This window comes from Scylla paramamosain, chromosome 5 (genome assembly GCF_035594125.1).
Source record: "Scylla paramamosain isolate STU-SP2022 chromosome 5, ASM3559412v1, whole genome shotgun sequence".
Classification (NCBI taxonomy): domain Eukaryota; kingdom Metazoa; phylum Arthropoda; class Malacostraca; order Decapoda; family Portunidae; genus Scylla; species Scylla paramamosain.
Genome location: NC_087155.1, coordinates 6,738,484 through 6,765,200, shown reverse-complemented (window position 1 = coordinate 6,765,200; position 26,717 = coordinate 6,738,484). Strand labels below are relative to the sequence as shown.

General features: G+C 40.2%; 1 protein-coding gene across 1 annotated transcript; it reads left to right on the top strand.

Moving 5' to 3' along the window:
* Positions 1-1,065: 1,065 nt before the first annotated feature.
* LOC135100465 (endoglucanase E-4-like) lies at positions 1,066-26,235 on the top strand. Its single transcript, XM_064003389.1, has 15 exons — positions 1,066-1,147; positions 3,634-3,779; positions 4,082-4,247; positions 5,389-5,471; positions 9,822-9,963; positions 12,812-12,907; positions 13,194-13,282; positions 13,498-13,591; positions 13,750-13,808; positions 14,334-14,452; positions 20,669-20,834; positions 21,283-21,450; positions 22,880-23,025; positions 23,239-23,344; positions 25,790-26,235. The coding sequence occupies exons 1-15, from the start codon at positions 1,099-1,101 to the stop codon at positions 25,895-25,897; spliced, it is 1,737 nt and encodes a 578-aa protein (XP_063859459.1). The 5' UTR covers positions 1,066-1,098; the 3' UTR covers positions 25,898-26,235.
* The last annotated feature ends 482 nt before the right edge of the window (positions 26,236-26,717 follow it).

Sequence of the window (26,717 nt, the reverse complement as noted above, 5' to 3'; positions counted from 1 at the left end):
ATATATATATATGGAACCAAAACATAACTGATAAGGAAAAGTGCAAGAAAAATTAAATTGATAAAATGAGTGTAACACGCAGAAGTAAACACAGAAAATTGGTTAGGAAATGATTAGGCGTTAGAAAAGGTTCGTGTCCTAAATGTAATTCATAGAAGAAAGGATTTCTTGTAAGGAAGGGTCGTGATGAAATAATGCTAATAATTACAATAGAGACGGCAGCTGGCCTGAAAAGAAACTGATAGCGCGGATAAACTCACATAACGTGATCGAAGCGTAAATGAGACAACGTATTTTAAGCCTTGTGCATGTACACTCCATACACTAATTACATACTTCTTTATTTCTTTCTTGATCGTACAAGCTGCGAGTGTCACTGTAAGAAGACATTTCCATAATGGCTTCCTGTCATGGTCCTCTTGTACAGAATAGTTTCAGCGTAATTTTCCTTCTTTTGATAATTTATCTTCTGCTTCAAGAATATCGTCTGCTACTTCTTTCTTTTTCTTTCCCCCTTTTTTTTTGTCAGAATTTTATTGTTAACGTTTTTGCGTTGAGATCTTCAAACATAATTGTAGCCTGTTTCAAATTGATCCTGCAAATGTGTATGAGCCTTCTTTTGAAAATAAAGTGTTTAAAAAGAGGCCAGTATGCTGTGAAAGTCAGGTCACGCAATAGGAACCTGTCTATAGTTGGTAGCGGGTAACTTAACATGACCGGTGTCTCGCTGTACACCAAGTATTTTAGACCACAACAACCATAGAAAATAAATAAAATAAATAACTATCCTGTGTGTGTGTGTTGCTTTTTTTCACTCAAAAATATCAAAATTTTTTTATTTACGTTGTTTTTCCTTTTTTTTCCTGCCTTACTTCAAAGTCACCTCCAGTTTCGCATTGTCACTGTTTGTGTTGCTTATTAAAGTTCACAGAGTGATAGCGGGGTGGGGATGGAGAAGCGCCAGGTGCTGTCAAGATTGATGGGTATTTTGGGTCCATGAGACCCAGGTGTCAGGTGGTTTAAACACGTATGGTGCACCTGCCGACCACCTATAAGAAGGCGAGACGAAAATGTTCGTAGTCTGTCAACGAGATAGAGATGTCCAAATTGGTCTTGTTGGCACTCACGCTCTCCGTCTTGCACACAGGTGCTGTGTGTATGTGTGTGTGTGTGTGTGTGTATACTATTACAATTATAGCTACTACTATCTGTATTACACTACTACATATAGTTTTAGATATTTTTTCCTCTTTCTCTCCTTTGAGACAAGGATATGAAGAAAACGAATTTCGGCCTTTCCTGCGCCTCGTTGAACAGACAAAGGTGAGGAACAAGAACTTAAGATCCTGAACCTTTCATAAACAGTAAACAAGATAATAATGTGTTTTCACAGGTACTGCAGATAACAATGCATGCAATTCCTCATCTTCATAATCAAACTGCCTAAGGAATTTGGTCTACTTTTTGGGAATTAAAAAAAAAAAAAAACTTTCATATTAAAAGCAAGAAAGTTGAGGCAAATTTTAGACCATTCACAATGTGCATAACTTGAGTGAATTTTTAGGTTATTCTAAGCATGTTTTCCTCTGAAATTAATAAAGCCCTGATCATCAACCATTATAAAGTTGTCGGACCGACTTGTGTCACCCTATCTCGCAATGCGAGTGGGTTACACCCCGAAGCCAGTGCCATCCCTCTGCATGAAGGATGATAAAGTGTTGGCAAATTCTCCATGTCAGTCATCGGATTTTGCTTGACGGTAGAGGATGGGCAAATCCTTCTAGAGGTGGCGAGAACTTTAGAGGAGGGAGAGTGACAGGTGTCGGTCAAATGACATTTTAATGGTTGATTACAGGTCTTTTTTTTATTTTTTATTTTTTATATTGAGGAAAATATGCCTCGAATGACCCAGAAATTAATCTCTTTAAGTTTTGGGTATTATCGCTGGAATATTCTGTGTATCAAGCGGTGAGTCACATCATGGTGGATTCATTTAGGCAAAAATGCAGAAACTGCCAGGACTATTTAGAAAGGTTGTTTATGAGTGACAAATTAGAAACTATATTAAAAAAAAAAGTAGGCTGAAATTGTTATTAAAATTCTTGCATTAAGCTACAAAGAGATTTCATAATATAATGTAAATAAACGAAAGGAGTCCGAGCTTTTTGGCCTTTGTATATCATGACCCGTTCTAGGAATTCATCAAAAGAATAATATGTACATTCATCCGTGCCAAGAATATGATAAACCAATAAATACTGTTACCTGTGCTAAAGATTAACTAAAAGAATGTTAGATAATTTTATCCGTGCAAATAATTCATTAAACGAACGACAAAGACATTTATCTGTACGTAAGATTTCTTGAAAGAACGACAGATACTTTAACCGGTGATATGAACTCATCAAAAGAACGATAGATTATATGTGCTTATCGCAAACAACAAATCCAATCATCATTAAAATAATACATATAATCTTAGTACACGTTTTTATTTATCTATTAATTAATTTATTAGGTCATTTATTTATATTAAACACTTAAAACCTGAATTAAATAACCAATTATCATCATCCCAACTGTACCTTTTATAAACCTTTGCTCGGAGCTTCGGCTTCTGAGCTAGTAGTCTCGCCGTCACAACACCACCCTCTGTCAATCCTCACCCTTCTACCAGCAAGGCATACCAGGTTTGTTTTAGATTTAAGATTTTGCAACACATATCACTATTGCTCCACCGTTATACGTATGTCGATTTTTTTGTTTTTACTTTTTATTGTGCCCCTTACTTGTTATTATTTTGTGCCTTTATTTTTAAAACTACATCTTTTTATATTGTGTTAAATATAATCATATATTTTAGCCTGAAGATGCCTTCTGTGACGGTGAAACGTTGCAAGTAATAAAGAGAAGAAAAGAAAACTCTGGATGCTTTCCCTGCTCTCTCTCTCTCTCTCTCTCTCTCTCTCTCTCTCTCTCTCTCTCTCTCTCTCTCTCTCTCTCTCTCTCTTTCTCCATGATACTCATAAAGTAAGCACAGCTTTTCAGGGTGAGGTTCATGACCACTTCCTTCACCTAACATTTAATTTCCATCCTCCTAACAGATACGCCAACTACGAATAGAAATACCTAGTGCCATAGTACCCACACTCACTATTCTCACTATACTTTATGTTATGGCCATAAATGCTTACTATTAGCTTAAATCTTCAGCTTATTATTTATTTACTTTCTCTGTCTCTCTCTCTCTCTCTCTCTCTCTCTCTCTCTCTCTCTCTCTCTCTCTCTCTCTCTCTCTCTCTCTCTCTCTCTATATATATATATTTATACTATACTATGCTATTCTATACTAGGTGATTACAAGGAGTTAGCAGAATATTTTCCATTCAGTTAACGATTCAAACTTAGCCTTCCTTTCTCCTGCTTCTTTTCGTTCCATCATCTTATATCTTCCTCTTTCCACATCTCCTATTCATCCTCCTCTAAGTCTTTCTGCATCCATCTTAATCGGGATTTTTTGTTCTCCATCACTCCAGTTATTGCATTTCAGGCAGGTGACTAAGTCTTTCTTAGAACGAGGAAAGTGGATATGGTTAACTAAAAATACTGATAACCTATCTATGTCCCTCACAGGGACGGCGGGCGAGGGGTGTCTGGTGATAAGTATCGAGAATGAGTGGACTGGGAATTACAACGCTCAGTTCTCTATCACCACCACCGTCCCTTTCCAAGGCCTTACGATCTTAATTACTTTCGACAATCCGGTGGACACCCTGGATGTAAGTGTTCAAGTGTTCGCCGCTGTTGAATATATGTGTTTTATGCCTACTCGTTCATTGGAAAAAAAAAAAAAAAAAAAAAAAAAAAAAAAAAAAAAAAAATATATATATATATATATATATATATATATATATATATATATATATATATATATATATATATATATATATATATATATATATATATATATATATATATATATATATATATATATATATATATATTGGTTGATTTATATTGCAGAAGGTCTTTTTTCAAGAAATTGTGCAAAAAAATAGCCTTTGCTTCTCTTTGTATGCAGTACTGGCAGGGCCACGTTGAGTCTACTGACAGCACTCACTTCACACTCACCAACCCAGAGCTCATTGCTGAGGCTAATGACTTAATTGAATTCGATATCCACGTCCAGTATACGGGTAATAAGCCGATAGCTGTGGCGGTCATCATGAACGAAGAAGACGTGTGTGGTAAGTCCTGAGATATTTGATAACAGCTCATCATATCTAACAAAACGTCCTTTTTCATGCACAGCATTACTACAGATCTGGAAGCATTAGCTCAACGCTCTTAGAATTATATAATCGCGCCCAGCTATGCATGTGAGAGAGAGCAAACAATGGTGCTGGTGGGTGAGGACATTGAAAAGGGTCAGGAGAGGGAGAGGAAAGAGTGAAATATGTCACTATATATATATATATATATATATATATATATATATATATATATATATATATATATATATATATATATATATATATATATATATATATATATATATATATATATATATATATATATATATATATATATATATATATATATATATATATATATATATATATATATATATATATATATATATATATATATATATATATATATATATATATATATATATATATATATATATATATATATATATATATATATATATATATATATATATATTTATTTATTTATTTATATATATAGTGACATATTTCACTCTTTCCTCTACCTCTCCTGACCCTTTTCAATGTATGTCCTCACCCACCAGCACCATTGTTTGCTCTCTCTCACATGCATAGCTGGGCGCGATTACGAAAAAAAAAGGATCATGATAACCGATAAATCGATAACGATAACTGGAAAATTTATCGGCAGATAACCGATAACCGATAAATAGATAAATCCAAAATTCCGATACCAGCGATAAAGATATTGATATTTTACATGAAAAAAAAAAAAAAAATCGATAAATCCAAATCTTTATTTTTATATTTATCTTAGAAAACTTAGAAAAATCTTCGAAAAAACTTCAAATTCAATGTTAATGTTGTCTCATCACTTATGAAAAGTACTGTTTTCAGGAAAATAACTACATTTAATTTTGAAAAATTGAACTTCAACATGTTCATGTTCAAAAAAATAAAAAAATAAATAAATAAAATTATAGATTATCGCTAATTTGAAACCAAAAGTATCGGCGATACCGATGAATCACCAACGTAGGAAAAATGATTATCGGATAACTGATAACCCGATATTGTTATCATTATAAACTATCGATAATTTATCGCTATAACGCCCACCTATGCTCACGTGGTCCTCTTTGGCTACTCCTGACAGATGGGACCGGGGCGTGGACCACTCACCCACCCTTGGAAAATCCCTGTCTACCTACTGGCATGACGCCGTATGACTACAGCCAAGTGAGTCTTCTTCAATACTGCAAGTGATTCTACATCTAATTTAAATCTGTTCCAGTTCTCCGATTCTTATGATATATTGTAGACATGGAATAATTTGGAATAATTTTCATGTCTATTGGTATATTGACTGTTACTGCGCGAGATTATTACATGCTTTGTTCGGAACCACCCAAAGATGAGCGAACAAAGGTTCGTTTGGTAACGTGATGTATAAGTATATTTTACCAAAGTGCCATCCAGGGAAGGTATAAGACTTGTGTAGAATCCTTGGTGCCATCTATAGAACGGCATATCCGCCGCCAGAGGGTAGTGTGGTCACTAAGTAAAATTGTAAGCTAGCTGATAGAGGGATAGAGGGCAATGTTACAATAAATAGTTCATAAATGTGACGGCAGAAGATAGTGCATTTGGCAAACAATTTCGAAAGCATGTCAGTAGAAGTCAGTGTTGTACAGTAGAGTAAAAACAAATGAGGTCGCTGCAGGCTAACCTGATATACTTAAAGCCACGCCCCTTCCCTTCTACCCTCTGCGGGATAGCTGGTTGGTGTACTCTGTGTTACTGCTACTTTGCCAATTTTCTTCTTTTATATCTGAGTTTCAATCACATTGTCAATTGACTTTGCCCTTAGAGAGAGAGAGAGAGAGAGAGAAAAAAAAAAAAAAAAAAGAAAAAAAAAAAAAAAAAAAAAAAAAAATATATATATATATATATATATATATATATATATATATATATATATATATATATATATATATATATATATATATATATATATATATATATATATATATATATATATATATATATATAGACACACACACACTCACACACACACACACACACGAAATCACTATCTAAATATTAACGTTTATCAACACTTAAGAAGAATTGTGTAATAATAACCTTATTGTTAACTGACACTCGTCATGTGACAGTTGACACGCGCCACTGGAGACATGTCTTTACTCACGTGCGGGAGCTCTTATACTTTATATATTTTTCACCGTTTTCCTGAAGGTTAATACTTTTGATATTGATGTTTTTGTATTAATATTTTTGAAAACCAGCTTATGGCAAGGTTGATTAATAATGTGACTGAAAATATCTTTCGTAGATATAAAAGTTTTGGGAAGTGGCAAGAATATTACGAGTGCACCGATGAGCCGCCTCTCCTGCGGCGGAAGAAGCAGCTTAACATACGCCGACTAAATCAGTTACCATCGTAGGGTACTACACTTAGCAAAAAAGTTCGTCAGCTTCTAGAAAGAGTGTGGTGCTTACCATTCTATTACCACTTCTGCGATATTTTGTTAGTTTTTTTTTTTTTTTCTCCAGAACGAACAGAGCAATCACCTCGCCATGTGAGGTCAGTGCATGATGATAATCGCACTGACGGGAAGGTGATCAGGAGAGTTTGTCTAACTGGATTTGTCTTTCAAGGTGTTTATATTTAGTATGCAATACTTCCTCTGCAGTAAGAGTGAAATGCATTAGTCCACTTTCCTTACATCTGATGGGTAATCTTTTCTTTCATCCGCTCTTGGGCCAAACTCCAGCTCTACATAATATGCAGTACCTACATTCCGGTTACTCCATCCCCTTGTCTGGCAGTGTTTGCTACCCCTACTCACGTCTGCCATGCCTTATTTCTCAGGCAAATAGGCACAAACTGTTATTTGCAGGAATATTATTTCATCCTTTCATGAGGGCACCGATGAATTACTTGAAACTGTATCGCTGTTCGTCGCACAGGGGCGTGGCAATGAACAATGAAAGAAGTATAAATCTCATATAATTTATCGGCACTGATTGTTACTTGTAATACACACACACACACACACACACACACACACACACATATATATATATATATATATATATATATATATATATATATATATATATATATATATATATATATATATATATATATATATATATATATATATATATATATATATATATATATATATATATATATACGCAGAAGCAAGCACGGAGTTCCAAAGTTTACCAGAGAAAGGGATGAATGATCGAGAATACTGGTTAACTCTTGCATTAGAGAGGTGGACAGAATAGTGGTGAAAGAAGAAAGTCTTGTGCAGCGAGGCCGCGGGAGGAGGGGAGGCATGCAGTTAGCGAGATCAGAAGAGCAGTTAGCATGAAAATAGTGGTAGAAGATAGCAAGAGATGCAACATTGCGGCGATGAGAAAGAGGCTGAAGACAGTCAATTAGAGGAGAGGAGTTGATGAGATGAAAAGCTTTTGATTCTACCCTGTCTAGAAGAGCGGTATGAGTGGAACAACCCTCCCCCAGACATGTGAAACGTACTCCATACATGGATGGATAAGGCCTCTGTACAGAGTTAGCAGCTGGAAGGATGAGAAAAACTGATGGAGACGTCTCAGAACGCCTAACTTCATAGAAGATGCTTTAGCTAGAGATGAGATGTGAAGTTTCCAGTTTAGATTATCTGTAAAGAACAGACCGAAGATGTTCAGTGTAGAAAAAGGGGGCAGTTGAGTGTCATCAAAGAAGAGGGGATGGTTGTCTGAAAGGTTGTGTCGAGTTAATAGATGGAGGAATTGAGTTTTTGAGGCATGGAACAATACTAAGTTTGCTCTGCCCCAATCATAAGTTTTAGAGAGATCAGAAGTCAGGCGTTCTGTGGCTTACCTGCATGAACTGTTTTACTTCTTGAAGGGTTGGACGTCTACAAGAAGACGTGGGAAAAGTGCAGGGTGGTGTCATCAGCGTAGGAGTGGATAAGACAAGAAGTTTAGTTTAGAAGATCATTGATGAATAATAGGAAGAGAGTGGGAGACAGGACAGAATCCTGAGGAACACCACTGTTAATAGAGTTAAAAGAACAGTGACCGTATACCTCAGCAGCAATAGAACGGTCAGAAAGGAAACTTGAGATGAAGTTACATAGAGAAAAGGATAGAAGCTGTAGGAAGGTAGTTTGGAAACCAAAGCTTTATGGCAGAATCTGTCAAAAGCTTTTGATATGTCCAAGGCAACAGCAAAAGTTTCACCAAAATCTCTAAAAGAGGATGACCAAGACTCAGTAAGGAAAGCCAGAAGATCACCAGTAGAGCGGCCTTGACGGAACCCATGCTGGCGATCAGATAGAAGTTTGTGAAGGGATAGATGTTTAAGAATCTTCCTATTGAGGATAGATTAAAAAACTTCAGATAGGAAGGAAATTAAAGCAAAAGGATGATAGTTTGAGGGATTAGTATGGTCACTCTTTTTAGGAACAGGCTGAATGTAGGCAAACTTCCAGCAAGAAGGAAAAGTAGTTGAAAGAGTTTGACTAGGCAAGGGGCAAGCACGGAGGCGCGGTTTCGGAGAACAACAGGACGGACCCCATCAGGTCCAAAAGCCTTCCAAGGGTTTAGGCCAGCGAGGGCATGGAAAACATTAATACGAAGAATTCTGATTGATGGCATGAGGTAGTCAGAGGGTGGAGGAGAGGGAGGAACAAACACTGAATCGTCCAAGGTAGAGTTTTTAGCAAAGGTTTGAGCGAGGATTTCAGCTTTAGAGATGGATGTGATAGTAGTGGTGCCATCTGGTTGAAATAAAGGAGGGAAAGAAGAAGCAAAGTTATTGGAGATGTTTTTTGGCTAGGTGCCAGAAGTCAGGAGCGGAGTTAGATCTTGAAAGATTTTGACACTTTCTAATAATGAAGGAGTTTTTGGCTAGTTGGAGAATAGATCTGGCATGGTTCCATGCAGAAATATAAAGCGCATGAGATTCTGGTGATGGAAGGCTCAGGTACCTTTTGTGGGTCACCTCTCTATCATGTATAGCATGAGAACAGGCTGTGTTAAACCAGGGTTTGGAAGGTTTAGGTCGAGAAAAGAGTGAGGAATGTACACCTCCATGCCAGACACTATTACCTATTTTATGCGCTCGGCACACAAAGACGGGTCTTTGACACGGAAGCAGTAGTCATTCGAAGGAAAATCAGCAGAATACCTACTCAAGTCCCCCCAACTAGCAGAGGCAAAACGCCAGAGGCATCTCCGCTTAGGGGGATCCTGAGGAAGGATTAGAGCGATAGGACAAGATACAAATATGAGATTGTGATCGTAGGAGCCCAACGGAGAAGAGAGGGTAACAGCATAAGGAAAAGGATTAGAGGTTTGAAAAAGGTCAAGAATATTAGGCGTATCTCCAAGACAGTCAGGAATACGAGTAGGGTGTTGCACCAGATATTTTATCATCTCAAAAGAACACTGATAAATAATTGTACTATATTGTGCCTCTAGAACCTACCAGAGAAACATGACAATATCGGGGGAAGAGTAAATCCCTTATGATTTCCCGGCGTACAGGTGCTGTGCATGTCCTACTTGTTTTATGAGGCGCAGAGGTCCGGGCCTCTGCCAGCCACTCAGCGCATCACCTGGCGGGGAGACTCGGCCCTGGATGACGGCAGAGATGTGGGGCTCGACCTGACTGGTGGTTACTATGACGGTGAGAGAGAGAGAGAGAGAGAGAGAGAGAGAGAGAGAGAGAGAGAGAGAGAGAGAGAGAGAGAGAGAGAGAGAGAGAGAGAGAGAGAGAGAGAGGGGGAGGGAGAGAGGGAGGGAGAGGGAGGGAGGGAGGCTTGGAGGGAGGGAGGGGACGGGACGGGACGGGACGGGGACGGGGACGGGGAAGGACGTGGGACAGAAGCTCCATGTATATTGCGTATTCTTAATCGCCACACATCCTGCTACGGGTTCTAATATACACTCCTTAGTAGCAAAACGTGAGTAAAGTGAAGTGTACTATTGTGATCTTCTTAAGTGCATAAATAGTGGAGTGCAGTGAATCATAGTGTAGCAGTGAGCGAGTGACCTTCGCAAATGCAGACTGACGGCTCCCAAGCCCGGACAGGATAGAGAACCACAACCGGACAGGGAGCTCCGGATCAGTGAAGCTGTTAAGTTGACCACCTGAAGAGAGTCATACAGCATCACGCACACCCTCGCGTCCTACCGCCAATTCGGTTCAGAACGCTCGGGTGCCCACGCTACGTATGTCGTCACACACTACGTGGAGGTGACTTCCCTGGGCGTGACCTCATTTATTCAACGGCACAATGCTGAGGCAGGAGGCTACAGGGGTGGGGATTCCAACCACCAGTCTTGCTGCCCATGGCCACCCGAGGGGATCCCCATGCCAGCCAGTGAAGGCAAGCGCCGGGGCAAACCACCTGGATATGGGAAAACCTACCTGCCGGGGATCCCCCCCAACAGGATTCTGGGAATGCACACGCCATGTGTAACACCCAGACGGTTGGCTACCATCCGCGAACGGAGTGGCCTGTAGAGTTAAGACTCTCGTATTGGATAAGTTAACGAAATTGACCATACAGTATGCGCCTGCCTGCCTCTCCTGCCTTTCCCCCTGTCCGTTCACCAACTCTACACAGTCATATCTCCTGCTCGGATATTACTAGTGGTGGTGCCTGAGTGCTTAGGGCACCTTATTGAGAGGCTCAGCGGCATCAGTGGCTACCTCCCTGCCTCCTGGTGTGCCGTCTGTGGCCGCATGGGATCATCTCCAACAGTGAAACGGTATTCCACGGCGGCCTGTCCCAACTTCTGCCACACGGACTGTCTAGGCGAGGAGACTTTAAATGTGGCAACACAGGGCAGCTACATGCCCAGGCAGGAATTAATGACTCTGTAGCTTTTAAAAGCAGTGGCACCCCAGCTACTTCCCCTCCCCTCACAGTGCTCGCTGAGCAGGAAACCGAGGGTGACCTGAGTGACCTAAGGAAGGAGGAGCAACTCCCAGGGGAGTCAGGTTCCCCTCTGCCTCCTAATCCCTCCCCCTCTCCATCCCAAGCTTCCTCTCTGCCCTCATCAGCGGAGGAGCGGGAAACACCCCCAGCAAGCAGGGAAAATACTGCCATCAACGTCAGCCACGAGAGTGAGACGGAGAGGGACTTCTGCCCCCAGCAGCATCGTCCTCAGCAAGGTAGCCCGCAGATAAACGGGCCATCCCGCCGACGACGCTGGCGGAAAAAGTGCTGCACGAAGTGACAACAAAACCTTTGGGGGTGGGGGGGGAAGCGGCATCTGAACCAAGGCGTCAGCCACTACAGAGGCTACCCCACCAAGGCTGCAGCAGCAGCGGCAGTATATAAACGGCCTGTTGCACCTTCTCCCCAGCACCAGGGCCTACGCGGATGATCTCACGCTGACCCACAGCTCCGGCTCAGGGAAGAAGCCGCCGCTGTGTCACAGCTCAGTAACACACTGAGCCGCATCACAGCCTGGGGCAGCGCGTGGCAGGGAAGGTGTCCTCAGTGTAAGCGTCAAGGACCCACTGAGGAACAGTGCCTGTGGGTGTGTGAATATTGCCAAGGCCGTTTTCACTTCTCTCTGAACTGCCGCGATAGGCTAGTGCATCACAGCCTGGGGCAACGCGTGGCAGCAGGTGAGATTCGCACCGCACAAAACGAAGCTGCTAGTCGTCTCCAGATCGAGGCCAGCTCTGTGTCTCGACTTCACGGGGAGACGCTGACACCGTAAGACGAGGTGGAAGTGCTGGGAGGTTACCTACGACCGTGGGTTGACCTTCAGGATCCACATCGATCAGCTTGCCAGAGAGGCCTCGGGAAAGCTGGCCTCTCTGAGGGGATATCGTGGCTCCTGCACGGCAAGGGTCTAGAAGTGCTTTATAAAGCATAAGTTAGATCCTCGATGGAGTACGCGTGCCTGGCGTTGGGTGGCACTGTCCGCACACACCTCGCCCTCCTGGACAAGGCGCAGGAGAGGGCGGCGCGGCTCATCAGAGACAACAACGCCGGCCACGAGCCACACCTCCACACTCTTCAACAACGGCGGGACGTGGCGGGAATCGCCGTCATATATAAGGTGAATTTGTGTCGCGTGAGCCACCTACAGGCACTTCGACAGCCACCCCGCCAGGCTCAAATGAACACTCAAACCGTCACCCACGCACCCAAAGAACTCTTGCAGCCCCACTGTAGAACATGGCACCACCAGAGACAGTACGTAAACACGTACGTTGGCTGGTGGAACACTATATTAGCCACACAGGTGGACCTGAAAGTGTCTACCCTGCAGGGGTTTAAAAGAACAGATAAATGACTGCCTGTTTTGTTGGCGTGGGTGAATTTGTTTGGCTTCTAGATTGGAAACACTAATAATATTACCTTTAGTCATTTAAAGTTACTTTTAACTCTGTAATGTAGTATGTAACTTGCTCTAGTATTTTTGTAATCAAGTATAAATAAATAGACGGAGGGGAGACAGCCCACATAAAAAAGAAAAAAAGAAAATAGTTGAGATCTTTCTTTCACCAGCTGGAGACCACGTCAAGTTCGGCTTCCCCATGGCCTTCACCGCTACCATGCTGGCCTGGGGCATAATTGACTTCGCAGATGGATACGAGGCAGCAGGTGAGTCTCTCTCTCTCTCTCTCTCTCTCTCTCTCTCTCTCTCTCTCTCTCTCTCTCTCTCTCTCCACTACCATCGCCATTAGTTTCCAACACATTCATTTCAGCCGCTGCTGTTACTTACATCAGCACTAGCTTGCATCAGCTGCGGCTTCTTTCACTACATTAATCTTCACTCCCACGGTTCTACCTACTTTATTTCTCCTACTGTCACCACTAACACAAAGAGTATCGTCAAGCCATCACTACCCCCGACGTTGTTCTGAGTAGTAGTTGTTCACGCACACAGGCCAGACAGAGAATGCCCTCGAGGCGGTGAGATGGGCGACGGATTACTTCCTGAAGGCGTACCCGGAAGCTACCGAGTTTTATGGACAGGTGGGCAATACTTAAGATGTTCTTTTACTGTGTTCTTCACCCCCGACCAAAAAAAAAAAAAAAAAAAAAAACAATGTACACGCATAGAAATCTTAAAATTGTGTGATGAGAAATATGCATAGTATTGCTAAATTGTTACATGGATTGGAAGTATGGTGCTTAGCAGTTATCCGTGCCTGGTAATAGAGGCTAACGAGATAATGTGTTTGGATCAGGTGGGCGCTGGGGCTCCTGACCACAGCTTTTGGGGCCGACCAGAGGAGATGACGATGGAACGTCCCGCCATGAAGATCGATGCCTCGGCCCCAGGTGGGTGTATGCACCGCTTCCTCGCTTGGACGTGTTTAGGTGATGGGATCTGGTAATCTAAACAACTGCAATATACTTTTATGGTAATGAGTTGCCAGAAGATTATCTTTTATGCCAAGTACGAAATGGCAGCTGATCGTCGGTTGTCTCCTTTACAGGGTCTGAACTGGCAGCAGAAACGGCGGCCGCGTTGGCTGTTGCCTCTATAGCCTTCAAGGTCTGTTCATGGCATGTCATATAACATTTGTGTGTAGCATGGCGTATTTTAACGTTATAAAATTTACGATCTTTTTTTGATGCTAATGAAACAGTATACGTACGTAGTAAGAATTGTTTATTGTTGTTGTTGTTGTTGTTGTTGTTGTTGTTGTTGTTATCATTATTGTCATCATCATCATCATCATCACCATCATTATTATTATTATTATTATTATTATTATTATTATTATTATTATTATTATTATTATTATTATTATCATTATTACTATTATTGTTCTTATGTAATAGGACCTCTGGCCAAGGGCAACAAACCTGATAAAAAATACCCATGAAGATGCGAGTTCGTAAAGGAAACAGTCTAAAAGCAATTCCAAAATTACGTGGTGAAATGCCTTGAAATTTAGTAACACGCATGAATGAATATTAACTTCAGAAAAAAATCAAAATAGTGCACTGTAATTGTAGGTTCGGTGACCTTATGTTGATTGACACAGGTGAATGGTCGCTGTGCCTTGCCTTACAGGAAGTGGACTCATCCTACTCTAGCCAGCTGCTGACGGTGGCAGAAGACCTCTACGATTTTGCTGACAAATACCGGGGACTGTACCACGATTCCATCACCGACGCAGGGAGCTTCTACAGGTATGTGTGTGCATGTGTGTGTGTGTGTGTGTGTGTGTATGTGTGTGTGTGTGTGTGTGTGTGTGTGTGTGTGTGTGTGTGTGTGTGTGTGTGTGTGTGTGTGTGTGTGTGTGTGTGTGTGTGTGTGTGTGTGTGTGTGTAATGTAATGCACATTCAACAGTTTCTTAAATTCTAGATATCTAGTTAACTGACCTGATCATCTCTTTCCTATGCTGTTTGAGCGCCTGTCATAGAAACATAATAAATGTTTAAAACTTCATCTATTTCTTTTATCAATCTTCCTCTTTTTTTTTCGTTAGTTTTATACAAGATTTAAACGAGCTTGTGTGTGATGAGACACCTCCACCGGTCTCTTTTGCTTGCCATGTTGGTATTTCGTCCTTTCTTTTTCATATTCGCTGCAATGTAATGTTTTCATCATGTCTTGGGTCTTCCCCTTCTTCTTCCCTGCACTTCCATCTCCGGTGCTCTTTTCTCATTACTTCGTCCATTGCTCCTAATGACGTGCCCGTACTATCTAAATCTCACCTCTTGTGTCCTCTTCGTCATCACCACCTTCAGAGTTCCTCTCATCCTTGCATTACTGGTCCTGTCTTCCCTTGTCACCCCCACACATCCATCGCAACATCCTCATTTCAGCTACCTCCATCTTCCTCTCATTTGCTTTATTCATAGGTGCTGCATTCCCCCGATACGTCATTGCTGGTCTTACCGCTGTTTTGTACACCTTTCCTTGTAATTTCACAGGCATTTTTCTTATCGTACATTACTTCTGATACGTCTCTCCAGCTTCTCCATCCAACTTAATATTCTTCCCTTGACATTTCTCTATATTTCCTTCACCAGTCTTACATATATATATATATATATATATATATATATATATATATATATATATATATATATATATATATATATATATATATATATATATATATATATATATATAGGCAGTAGACACCTGCCGAAACGATAATTACTCCCAGTGAGGTCTAAAGCACTGTTCAGGGGGTGCTGTGAACTTATCATTAAACCCAGCCGTGACCTCACTGAACGTTTCCCTTTGTGTCTCACAACACAAGGGGGCAGTCACAGCCTGCCCTCTAAAGACAACTCTCTTCCTCCACACAAAACTACAAGCACCTAATAACACACACACCCTTCACTAAAAAATTTTAAAATCATGGCGACTCCTACACCAGCCTGGGAGTCCCCATCTGGGGAGGGGACCATAAATGTCCCCAGGTCGGACTGCCTTTCCGTCGACGACCCTAAGTGTCTTGACACCCCCCTCAACTTTTTCTTCATTAACTTCTGCAACATTCGCGGTCTAAGATCTAATTTTCAATCTGTAGAACATCACCTCTTCTCTTCTAAACCTCATCTTCTTTTCCTCACTGAAACTCAGGTGTCTGAGGCAACTGACAGTAGCCCCTTTTCTGTTCCCTCCTACTTTCTCTATCCTCATTTTCGATCCAAAGCTGGATGCTGCGTTTATGTGTGCAATGACTTAACCTCCTCTCGTGCCCACGCTCTTGAATCTTCCGAGTTTTCCACCATCTGGCTACGACTACAGAGTCATTCTCATACTAAATTTATCTGTGCTGTATACCTCTCTCCTAACTCCTCTGACTATAAGAAATTCTTTGACTACTTAACTTCCAAAGTGGAGCACATTCTGACCCTCTTCCCTTTTGCAGAGATCTCCATTCTTGGAGACTTCAATGTTCACCACCAGCTTTGGCTTTCCTCTCCCTTCACTGACCATCCTGGTGAACTAGCCTACAACTTTGCTATCCTCCATGACCTAGAGCAATTGGTGCAACACCCTAGTCGTATTCCTGACCGTCTTGAAGATACCCCCAACATTCTTGACCTTTTCCTGACCTCTAATCCTTCTGCTTATGCTGTCACCCTTTCTTCTCCGTTGGGCTCCTCCGATCACAACCTCATATCTTTATCTTGTCCTATCACTCCAATCCCTCCTCAGGATCCCCCTAAACGAAGGTGCCTCTGCCGTTTTGCCTCTGCTAGTTGGGGGGACCTGAGGAGGTATTTTGCTGATTTTCCTTGGAATGACTACTGCTTCCGTGTCAGAGACCCGTCTTTGTGTGCTGAGCGTATAACAGAGGTGATAGTGTCTGGCATGGAGGCGTACATTCCTCACTCTTTTTCTCGTCCTAAACCTTCTAAGCCTTGGTTTAACACAGCTTGTTCTCGTGCTATACATGATAGAGAGGTGGCCCACAAAAGGTACTTAAGCCTTCCATCACCAGAATCTCATGCACATTATATTTCTGCCCGGAACCATGCCAAGTCTGTTCTCCAACTAGCCAAAAACTCCTTCATTAACAGAAAATGTCAAAACCTTTCAAGATCTAACTCCCCTCGTGATTTCTGGCATCTAGCCAAAAATATCTCCAATAACTTTGCTTCTTCTTCTTTCCCTCCTCTACTTCAACCAGATGGCACCACTGCTATCACATCTATTTCTAAAGCTGAACTCTTTGCTCAAACCTTTGCTAAAAACTCTACCTTGGAGAATTCTGGGCTTGTTCCTCCCTCTCCTCCACCCTCTGACTACTTCATGCCACGTATTAAAATTCTTCGCAATGATGTTTTCCATGCCCTCGCTGGCCTAAACCCTCGGAAGGCTTATGGACCTGATGGGGTCCCTCCTATTGTTCTCCGAAACTGTGCCTCCGTGCTTGCACCTTGCCTAGTCAAACTCTTTCAGCTCTGTCTGTCAACATCTACCTTTCCTTCTTGCTGGAAGTTTGCCTACATTCAACCTGTTCCTAAAAAGGGTGACCGCTCTAATCCCTCAAACTACCGTCCTATTGCTTTAATTTCCTGCTTATCCAAAGTTTTTTAATCTATCCTCAACAGGAAGATTCTTAAACATCGATCACTTCACAACCTTCTATCTGATCGCCAGTATGGGTTCCGTCAAGGCCTCTCTACTGGTGATCTTCTGGCTTTCCTTACTGAGTCTTGGTCATCCTCTTTTAGAGACTTTGGTGAAACTTTTGCTGTTGCCTTGGACATATCAAAAGCCTTTGATAGAGTCTGGCACAAAGCTTTGATTTCCAAACTACCCTCCTACGGTTTCTATCCTTCTCTCTGTAACTTCATCTCAAGTTTCCTTTCTGACCGTTCTATTGCTGCTGTGGTACACGGTCACTGTTCTTCTCCTAAATCTATTAACAGTGGTGTTCCTCAGGGTTTTGTCCTGTCACCCACTCTCTTCTTATTATTCATTAATGATCTTCTAAACCAAACTTCTTGTCCTATCTACTCCTATGCTGATGATACCACCCTGCACTTTTCCACGTCTTTTCATAGACGTCCAACCCTTCAGGAGGTAAACATATCACGCAGGGAAGCCACAGAACGCCTGACTTCTGATCTTTCTAAAATTTCTGATTGGGGCAGAGCAAACTTGGTATTGTTCAATGCCTCAAAAACTCAATTCTTCCATCTATCATCTCGACACAACCTTCCAGACAACTATCCCCTCTTCTTCAATGACACTCAATTGTCCCCCTCTTCTACACTGAACATCTTTGGTCTGTCCTTTACTTATAATCTGAACTGGAAACTTCACATCTCATCTCTAGCTAAAACAGCTTCTATGAAGTTAGGTGTTCTGAGACGTCTCCGCCAGTTTTTCTCACCCTCCCAGCTGCTAACTCTGTACAAGGGCCTTATCCGTCCATGTATGGAGTATGCTTCACATGTCTGGGGGGGCTCCACTCATACTGCTCTTCTAGACAGGGTGGAATCAAAAGCTTTTCGTCTCATCAACTCCTCTCCTCTAACTGACTGTCTTCAGCCTTTCTCTCACCGCCGCAGTGTTGCATATCTAGCTATCTTCTACCGCTATTTTCATGCCAACTGCTCTTCTGATCTTGCTAACTGCATGCCTCCCCTCCTTCTGCGGCCTCGCTGCACAAGACTTTCTTCTTTCTCTCACCCCTATTCTGTCCACCTCTCTAACGCAAGAGTTAACCAGTATTCTCAATCATTCATCCCTTTCTCTGGTAAACTCTGGAACTCCCTGCCTGCTTCTGTATTTCCACCTTCCTATGACTTGAATTCCTTCAAGAGGGAGGTTTCAAGACACTTATTCATCAATTTTTGACCACTGCTTTGACCCTTTTATGGGACTGGCATTTCAGTGGGCATTTTTTTTTATTAGATTTTTGTTGCCCTTGGCCAGTATCCTTCCTACATAAAAAAAAAAAAAAAAATATATATATATATATATATATATATATATATATATATATATATATATATATATATATATATATATATATATATATATATATATATATATATTTTTTTTTTTTTTTTATTTATTTATTTTTTTCCGGTACCTTCCTCTCTCTCAAACATCTCCACTGCTCTTACCTCGGTATTCTATCATAGGCATTCTCTAAGTCTATAGATACCATATGGATTTCTTTCTGTTTTCCTCTATATTTTTCAACATTTTTCTCAATATGAACTTTGGGTTCGTTGTTCCTCTTCCAGGCATAAATCCAAACTGACTTCTGAACACCTCCACCTGCAACCTCAGCTTTTCGCCTAGTATCATGTCCCAGATATTCATTGTGTACGATAGTACTTTAATTCCATGGCAGTTGCCACACTCCTGTACATCTCCTTTCTCCTTGTAGATAGCTACCAATATACTCTCCCTCCACTCATCTGGTATCTCTTCCTGCTGCTCTCTCTTGCCCATTAAATTCCACAACATATCCATCCCCAACTTCTCCCAGGGCCCTCCACGCCTCCACTGGCAGCTCATCCGGTCCAGTCATCTTGTTTCTTATTCTTTCGAGTGCTCTTACCACTGCTGCTCTCTCTATACATCTTGTGAGATAGGCGTATGGTATTCCATCATCATAAAGATCCCGTGGGGTTCTCCTCATTCAACAAGTCTTCAAAGTATTCCTTCCATCTCTCCTGTAGTGTCATATCATATCACCACACTATTTGCATCCTTCATCTGCTTCACATGGGTTACATCCTTTGTTGCCTTATTTCTACTCCTTGCTATCTTGTATATTCTCTAATTTCCTTTCGGTGTTTCCAGCTCTTCGTATATAACGATATGCCTCAGCCTTAGCCCCCGCCACTCCTTTCCGTGCCAACTTCTTTCCTCCTGCGCATTCCAGCTTATCCTCCCACGTTTTGTTTTGCCCCCACTGTTTGTTTGTTTGTTTCTTCTTTTTTTTTTTTCTTCTTTTCAGTGCATTCTTTACGTCTTCCCTCCACCACCATTCTTCTCTAGTTATACTTACGTGGTTTTCCAGACGTTTCTCCAGATGTTTCTTTTTTCACTGTATCCTTCTAACCTTCTTTCACAATGCTTGTACAATTCCTTACTGTGTACTTCTACTATTCCCACCACAACCACCACCAGCACTACCATTACTACTTCTACAACTACTACTTCTACAACTACTACTACTACTGCTACTACTACTACTACTACTACTACTACTACTACCACCACTACTACTACTCCTGTTGCTGCTATCACTACTACTACTACTACTACTACTACTACTACTACTACTACTACTACTACTACTACTACTGCTGCTGCTGCTGCTGCTGCTGCTGCTGCTGCTGTTGCTGCTGCTGCTGTTGCTACTTCTACTACTACTTATACTACTACTACTACTACTACTACTACTACTACTACTACTACTACTACTACTACTACTACTACTACTACTATTACTACTACTACTACTGCTGCTGCTGCTGCTGCTGCTGCTACTACTGCTGCTGCTGCTGCTACTGCTGCTACTGCTGCTGCTGCTGCTGCTGCTGCTGCTGCTGCTGTTGATGATGATGATGATGATGATGATGATGATGATGATGATGATGATGATGCTGTTGATATTGTTGTTGTTGCTGCTGCTACTACTATTGCTACTATTACTTTTATTGTTCCTACTGGTGCCGATGAAAAGTTATGATATAGTTTTCATTATTATTTGTAACTGCTCTCAAAACTCATGTAGACATCCCTTTTTATTTCCGTATATTTATTCCGAAATAGTTTGTATCTTTTGAGAGCTCCCTTGTCTTCTAAATGATTTGATACGGATTTATTGCATTTCTACAAGAACATTCTCAGTCTGGACGAGGAAGAGCAGCTTCATTAGTAAAACATTCTTTTCAATGCATCTCAGGTCGTGGAGTGGGTATGGAGATGAGCTGTGCTGGGCTGCCCTGTGGCTCAACCGCGCTACGGGAGACTCAGGATACCTACAGAAAGCTCAGGATGCTTGGGACGAGTTTGAATTGGGTGGGGACGTCACCCAGTTCTCCTGGGATGACAAGAGTGCCGGAGCGTTTGTAAGTCTTGAGTGAAGTTGATTCTCATGTGATATTCCCGAAATATGAGCGAATTACTTTGAAATTTAAGGCCAGGTATACTTTGAACAAAGTGAAAAAAGAAAGAAAAGAAACTTGGGGAACGGCTTTAAATTTTCAATGTAGTAAATTTCAATGAGAACGATGTCTTATCACTATACTGGGATAAGGCTGCTACCACTCGCAATATAAGTTGAGGTTGATACTGAACACATTTTGACTGATATGAATTCGTACTACCCTGCTGGAGGCTAGGTACTAAGTCTTTCAACAAGACTCCTCATTGTAAGAACCAGTAACATTTGGCTTTTTTTTTTTTTCTCTATCTCTCTAGTGCATGTGAGAGCAAAAATACGTGGGACAACTGGGTCCCACAGCAGGAAAAGCTTAAATAGAAAATCATCTCTAGTGACATTCGTACATATTCCAGGCACTGGGGTCGATGCTTGACCCAACCAACAGCCAGTATAAGACTGCCCTCAACACCTTCCTCACCTTCCTCAAGAACGACGCCAAGTACACTCCGGACGGCCTCGTCTTTCTGGACATGTGGGGCGCCAACAGACACGCCGCCAATGTTGCATTTATTGCACTCTGGGTAAAAAAAAAAAGAGGAAAAAAGAAAATAGAGAGAAAAATACACACACACACACACACACACACACACACACACACACACACACACACACACACACACACACACATTGTTACGACCACAATTCCCAGCCCCTTCACCAAGCTGCTGCACCTGGACTAGCTTCACTGAGCCACCTCCTACGTGGACTCAGTGCAGGGCTCAAAAACGGATGTACAGGGTTCCTTGTGACTCCTGCACCCTTTTCATGACAATCGTAACTCCAGGTCACACTAAGATGAGGTCGCCAGTCTATTTGACATTTGACCTACCCACAGACAAGGGAGATACTCAAAACAACACTTAACACCCACAATTGCAGAAGAATCGACAACCATGCCTAGGAAAAACAGTTAACACACAATAACACGCATATGATCAAGGTATGATACCCCTTTGGGCTTTCACCCACCATGACAGTCCTCCCACTGCCCAACAGAGTGTTATAGCAGCAAGCCGAGTAGAATTGTTTACTGCCTCCTGGGCGATAGGCCTTGTAAGGACCTGGGGAGGGAGTAAAGTTTACTACTCAGCTAAATACTTATGGTCCGATCATTTTGAATTGAACATTTAGGCGTTGTCCTTTCTGCAGATTCCCCGGCATGCGGCGCTGCCAAACCTTGTATTGGGCAGTTATCAGATTGGAGCCTAAGTGTCGCTATAACTACCTCGCTCCCCACACAACACCTCTCCCTCTCTCTCTCTCTCTCTCTCTCTCTCTCTCTCTCTCTCTCTCTCTCTCTCTCTCTCTCTCTCTCTCTCTTTCTGCATATACAATCTAAATTTCAAGCAAATTTATTTCTATCAGAGATCTGTACTTCCCTATGAATCATTAGAATTTGAGAAAAACCTGCCTTTCAGACAATCAAAGCTGCTCCCCCAACCCCAACCGCTCTCTCTCTCTCTCTCTCTCTCTCTCTCTCTCTCTCTCTCTCTCTCTCTCTCTCTCTCTCTCTCTCCGTTTATTATCATTCTTTCTCTTTCATTCTTACTTTTCTCCATCTTATGTTGCTTTATCTCGCTGTACATTACAATATATATATATATATATATATATATATATATATATATATATATATATATATATATATATATATATATATATATATATATATATATATATAATGTGTGTGTGTGTGTTGTGTGTGTGTGTGTGTGTGTATGTGTGTGTGTGTGTGTGTGTGTGTGTGTGTGTGTGGCTCCTTCCTTTTTGACTATTTTTTGCTCAGTATTAAATTGTCCGAAGGTTTTCATGTTAAGAAGAGAGAAATCACCATTATTGCAAATGTTCGTGTGAACTGCTGTGTCTTACAAGCTTGTGTTCACTGCTAGGGCAGACTTGACCATGTTAGCGAGTTATTTTTCTGTGAATAGCTCGTCTTGTTTCTCTCAGGAAGCGAAGTATGGTGACTCTGCTGAGGCTGCTGACAATAGAGCGTGGGCAACTGGGCAGATCGGTCAACTCCTAGGGGAAGGCTCCCGCTCCTACGTGGTGGGGTATGGTGCCAACCCACCTGAGAGGCCCCACCACCGCTCCAGGTGTCTGATCTACATTTTCAGCCATGAGTATTAAAAAAAAGAAAGAAAAAAAAATTATATATATATATATATATATATATATATATATATATATATATATATATATATATATATATATATATATATATATATATATATATATATATATATATATGAATAGTCCATTGAGTAAACAAAAAAAGAGATAAATTTCCTACGCTTATCTTTTATCAGTTCGTGCCCATGGCCTCCCGCGGCCTGCACCACCAACTGGGCTCAGATGCAACCCGGACCTAACCCCCACGTGCTCTATGGCGCCCTGGTAGGCGGGCCTGGAGAGGTGAGTGCAGCAGGATGAACTGTTTGGCTGCTGTGTGAGTGCAGTCATGCAAATACAAGTTGCGTACTTATTCATTTATTTAGTAATTAATTAATTAGTTATTATTATTATTATTATTATTATTATTATTGTTATTGTTATTATTATTATTATTATTATTATTATTATTATTATTATTATTATTATTATTATTATTATATATTTTTCTATTCATTTACTATTATTTTTATTTTGAATAAATTACTATTATTACTATTATTGTTATTATTATTATTATTATTATTATTATTATTATTATTATTATTATTATTATTATTATTATCATTATTATTATAATGATAATAATGATAATAATAATAATAATAATAATGATAATAATAATAATAATAATTATTATTATCATTATTATACTTGTTGTTGTTGTTGTTGCTGTTGTTGTTGTTGCTGTTGTTGTTGTTGTTGTTATAACTATGGTAACGTCATTGGTTCTTGACTAGGTCGGAATTCTTGGCTTGGTGATGACAATTTTGTTCAAGACCTGACTTTTCAAGCTTTAGCCAATGTTTGAGAGGAGAGTTGGGCACTTCTGGACCAGGCTTGGAGTAATAACATTAGGTTTGATTGCAATTATAACACAGTGAAATAAAATTTCACTTTTGTCTTGTCTTTGGCCCCAACCCATAATTTCCCAGTTATTTCTATCTAAACTAAATAGGGAAAAAAATATTTTGATCCTAAAACTTTGCTTTTGTGGTTAGAAGGATGAATTCACATTTTTGCCTTATTTCATTATAGTATGGGTTACTATTGGTTTTCATGTCAGGTAATGACCTTTGCAAAATCTCAATTGCTTATCTAATTGCTTTTGAATTATTGCAAATAAGTTAAAACAATGAAAGAAAGAATACAAAATGTTCTAAAGATTTTTTTATTTTAATAAGGTCATTCTTGAACTGACCAGATCTAGCAGGAAATTTCTCATATTTAGAAGAATCTGCTTACATTTCAGAAATCTTCCCATATCTTCCAGAATGTTCTACCAGACACTTTTAGAAGTTTCTAGAACATTTTAGGACATCCTGTTCAATGTAAACATTTCCAGAATATTCTAGAACTTTCTAGAATACAGTAAAATATGTAGAAGTATCAAGAATTTTCTAGAATCTACAAGAATTTTCTAGAATGATTCAGAATATTCTAAAGTAGGTTCAAAAATATTCTAGAAAGACTGAAAACATTTTGGAACACATTCTAGAAAGACTAAGAATATTCTAGAGCACTGCTTGGCAATATAAACGTAGGGGCTTGCAGACCACCAATCAGTTCTGCTTTGGCTGCCTGAGAAGACACATCACAAGAGGTGAAATGGCATCAAGAGGTTGCAATCATTCTCCAGATGCATTCTGCTACACATGTGGTCAGTTCATCAAGACAAGAGCAAAAAAAAGTCCTCTGTGACAGCATCTGTTAGAAATGGTGAAATTTAGCTATACTGGACAAAAAAAAAAAAAAAAAAAAAAAAAAAATTACAAAAGCAAAGTTTGACAGGAATAATGGATATTTTCTACTGTTTTGCAATGAAAAGAGTTGGAAAATAACACCTGCTTGACAAAGACAAAGATCGTGTTATATAATGTAATTGATGACGTTAGTATTCAATTACAATTAAAAGAAAATTGGAAAAAATATTATATAAAGTTCCTGTTGCTTAATTTTACTATTTTCAGATTTTAATCATAATTGTAATTACAACCGGCATACTTTTCGGTTTAATTTTTATTACATATTTTATTTTAAAAATACAATTATATTTAATTGCTGAGTTTTGAGAAAAAAATATTTACAGCATTTATTCTACTTTATGTTATGCATTCCTTTACTCGAGAGTCCAGTCACTAGTGATTAATAACTCGCCTTGACTCTTGCCTCTTAGTGTAACACCGAATTGAAGGAGTGTTGTCTACTTGCTTATCTTAACTCTGCTACTGGATCTGGTGCCGGCGGGTGAGATAGTGGTGTGTATGTGAATCATGACTCAACAGTCAACGCGTACTGAAGGTTTAACTTCGTGTAAAAAGTCATGAAACCGTCCCCGCCTCTCTCTCTCTCTCTCTCTCTCTCTCTCTCTCTCTCTCTCTCTCTCTCTCTCTCTCTCTCTCTCTCTCTCTCTCCAGTGTTTCTATGATATAATTTTAATGCCTTATGTTTAAAATACACTTGTAATTATGATGTAATTCTTAATTGCAATCACGAAAATAATTACTTAAAACTAAAAAAATTCAGTTACGATTATAAGTACTCTTAAAATGTGTAATGAATTATATTACAATTGCTCCATATCTGTCCTGGACTACTTTCTGTGGAAAATGACTGGCAATTTATGGCGTGCAGTGTCATGTGCGTGTGTGTCCCTCATAGTAACCTGAACCTCCATTTTGTTTGCAGGATGGTTCCTATGAAGACGATCGAATGGATTACGTACACAACGAGGTAGCGTGTGATTACAACGCCGCCTTTTCTGGTGCTCTCGCTGCCATGGTGGAGCTGAGCTGAACCCTGAACACAGGTGGTAGGGCGCCTGCGCCTGGCACTGCGTGGGTGGATGGAGCGCCAGATAACTCGTACTCGTTTGCTACATTAATTAATACAGGTTTTTCGTCAAACTTATATATATATATATATATATATATATATATATATATATATATATATATATATATATATATATATATATATATATATATATATATATATATATATATATATATATATATATATTAGTGCACAGTTTATCCACATTGGTTAAATGTTTGGTTTAAATGACGTATAAGTTTATATTATTAAAGTTCAAATACATACATTAACCAAACGAGTTTTTGGTGACTCATACATTTGTCATCTTTATTTCTCCTGTTCGCAATGTTATATTTCCAACCTTGTAAATGGGCTGGTGTGTTGATGAAATCAGATAGAAGTTAATTTTATATCTTTTGCAGCAGCATCAGGCAGGCCAAGAGTTACGAAGTGAATATCACATCAAACTGCCACAAACGTCCTCATCAAAATAACAAAAAAACCCAGTTGACATGGATCATTATACTGTATAAAAAAAAAAAAAAAAAAAAAAAAAAAAAAGCAGGGTATTCTTTTCTAGATGTTATACTAATGAAAAAAAGAGAAAATCGTGCGTAGGGTGTCTAGAAAATGCTCTATCTATTTCCTTTCTGTAACAAAAACCTTCACTTTCGTATCCCCTCACTTACGCTTGGCTCCCCCCCCTCTCTCTCTCTCTCTCTCTCTCTCTCTCTCTCTCTCTCTCTCTCTCTCTCTCTCTCTCTCTCTCTCTCTCTCTTTCTCTCTCTCTCTCTCTCTC

Bases quoted from the DNA above. Each gene is read 5' to 3' on its own strand.
- LOC135100465 (XM_064003389.1), top strand. From the start codon at position 1,099: ATGTCCAAATTGGTCTTGTTGGCACTCACGCTCTCCGTCTTGCACACA. The intron at 13,283-13,497 runs GTGGGCAATACT...TGTTTGGATCAG, and splicing joins CTACCGAGTTTTATGGACAG to GTGGGCGCTGGGGCTCCTGA. The intron at 13,592-13,749 runs GTGGGTGTATGC...TCTCCTTTACAG, and splicing joins GATCGATGCCTCGGCCCCAG to GGTCTGAACTGGCAGCAGAA.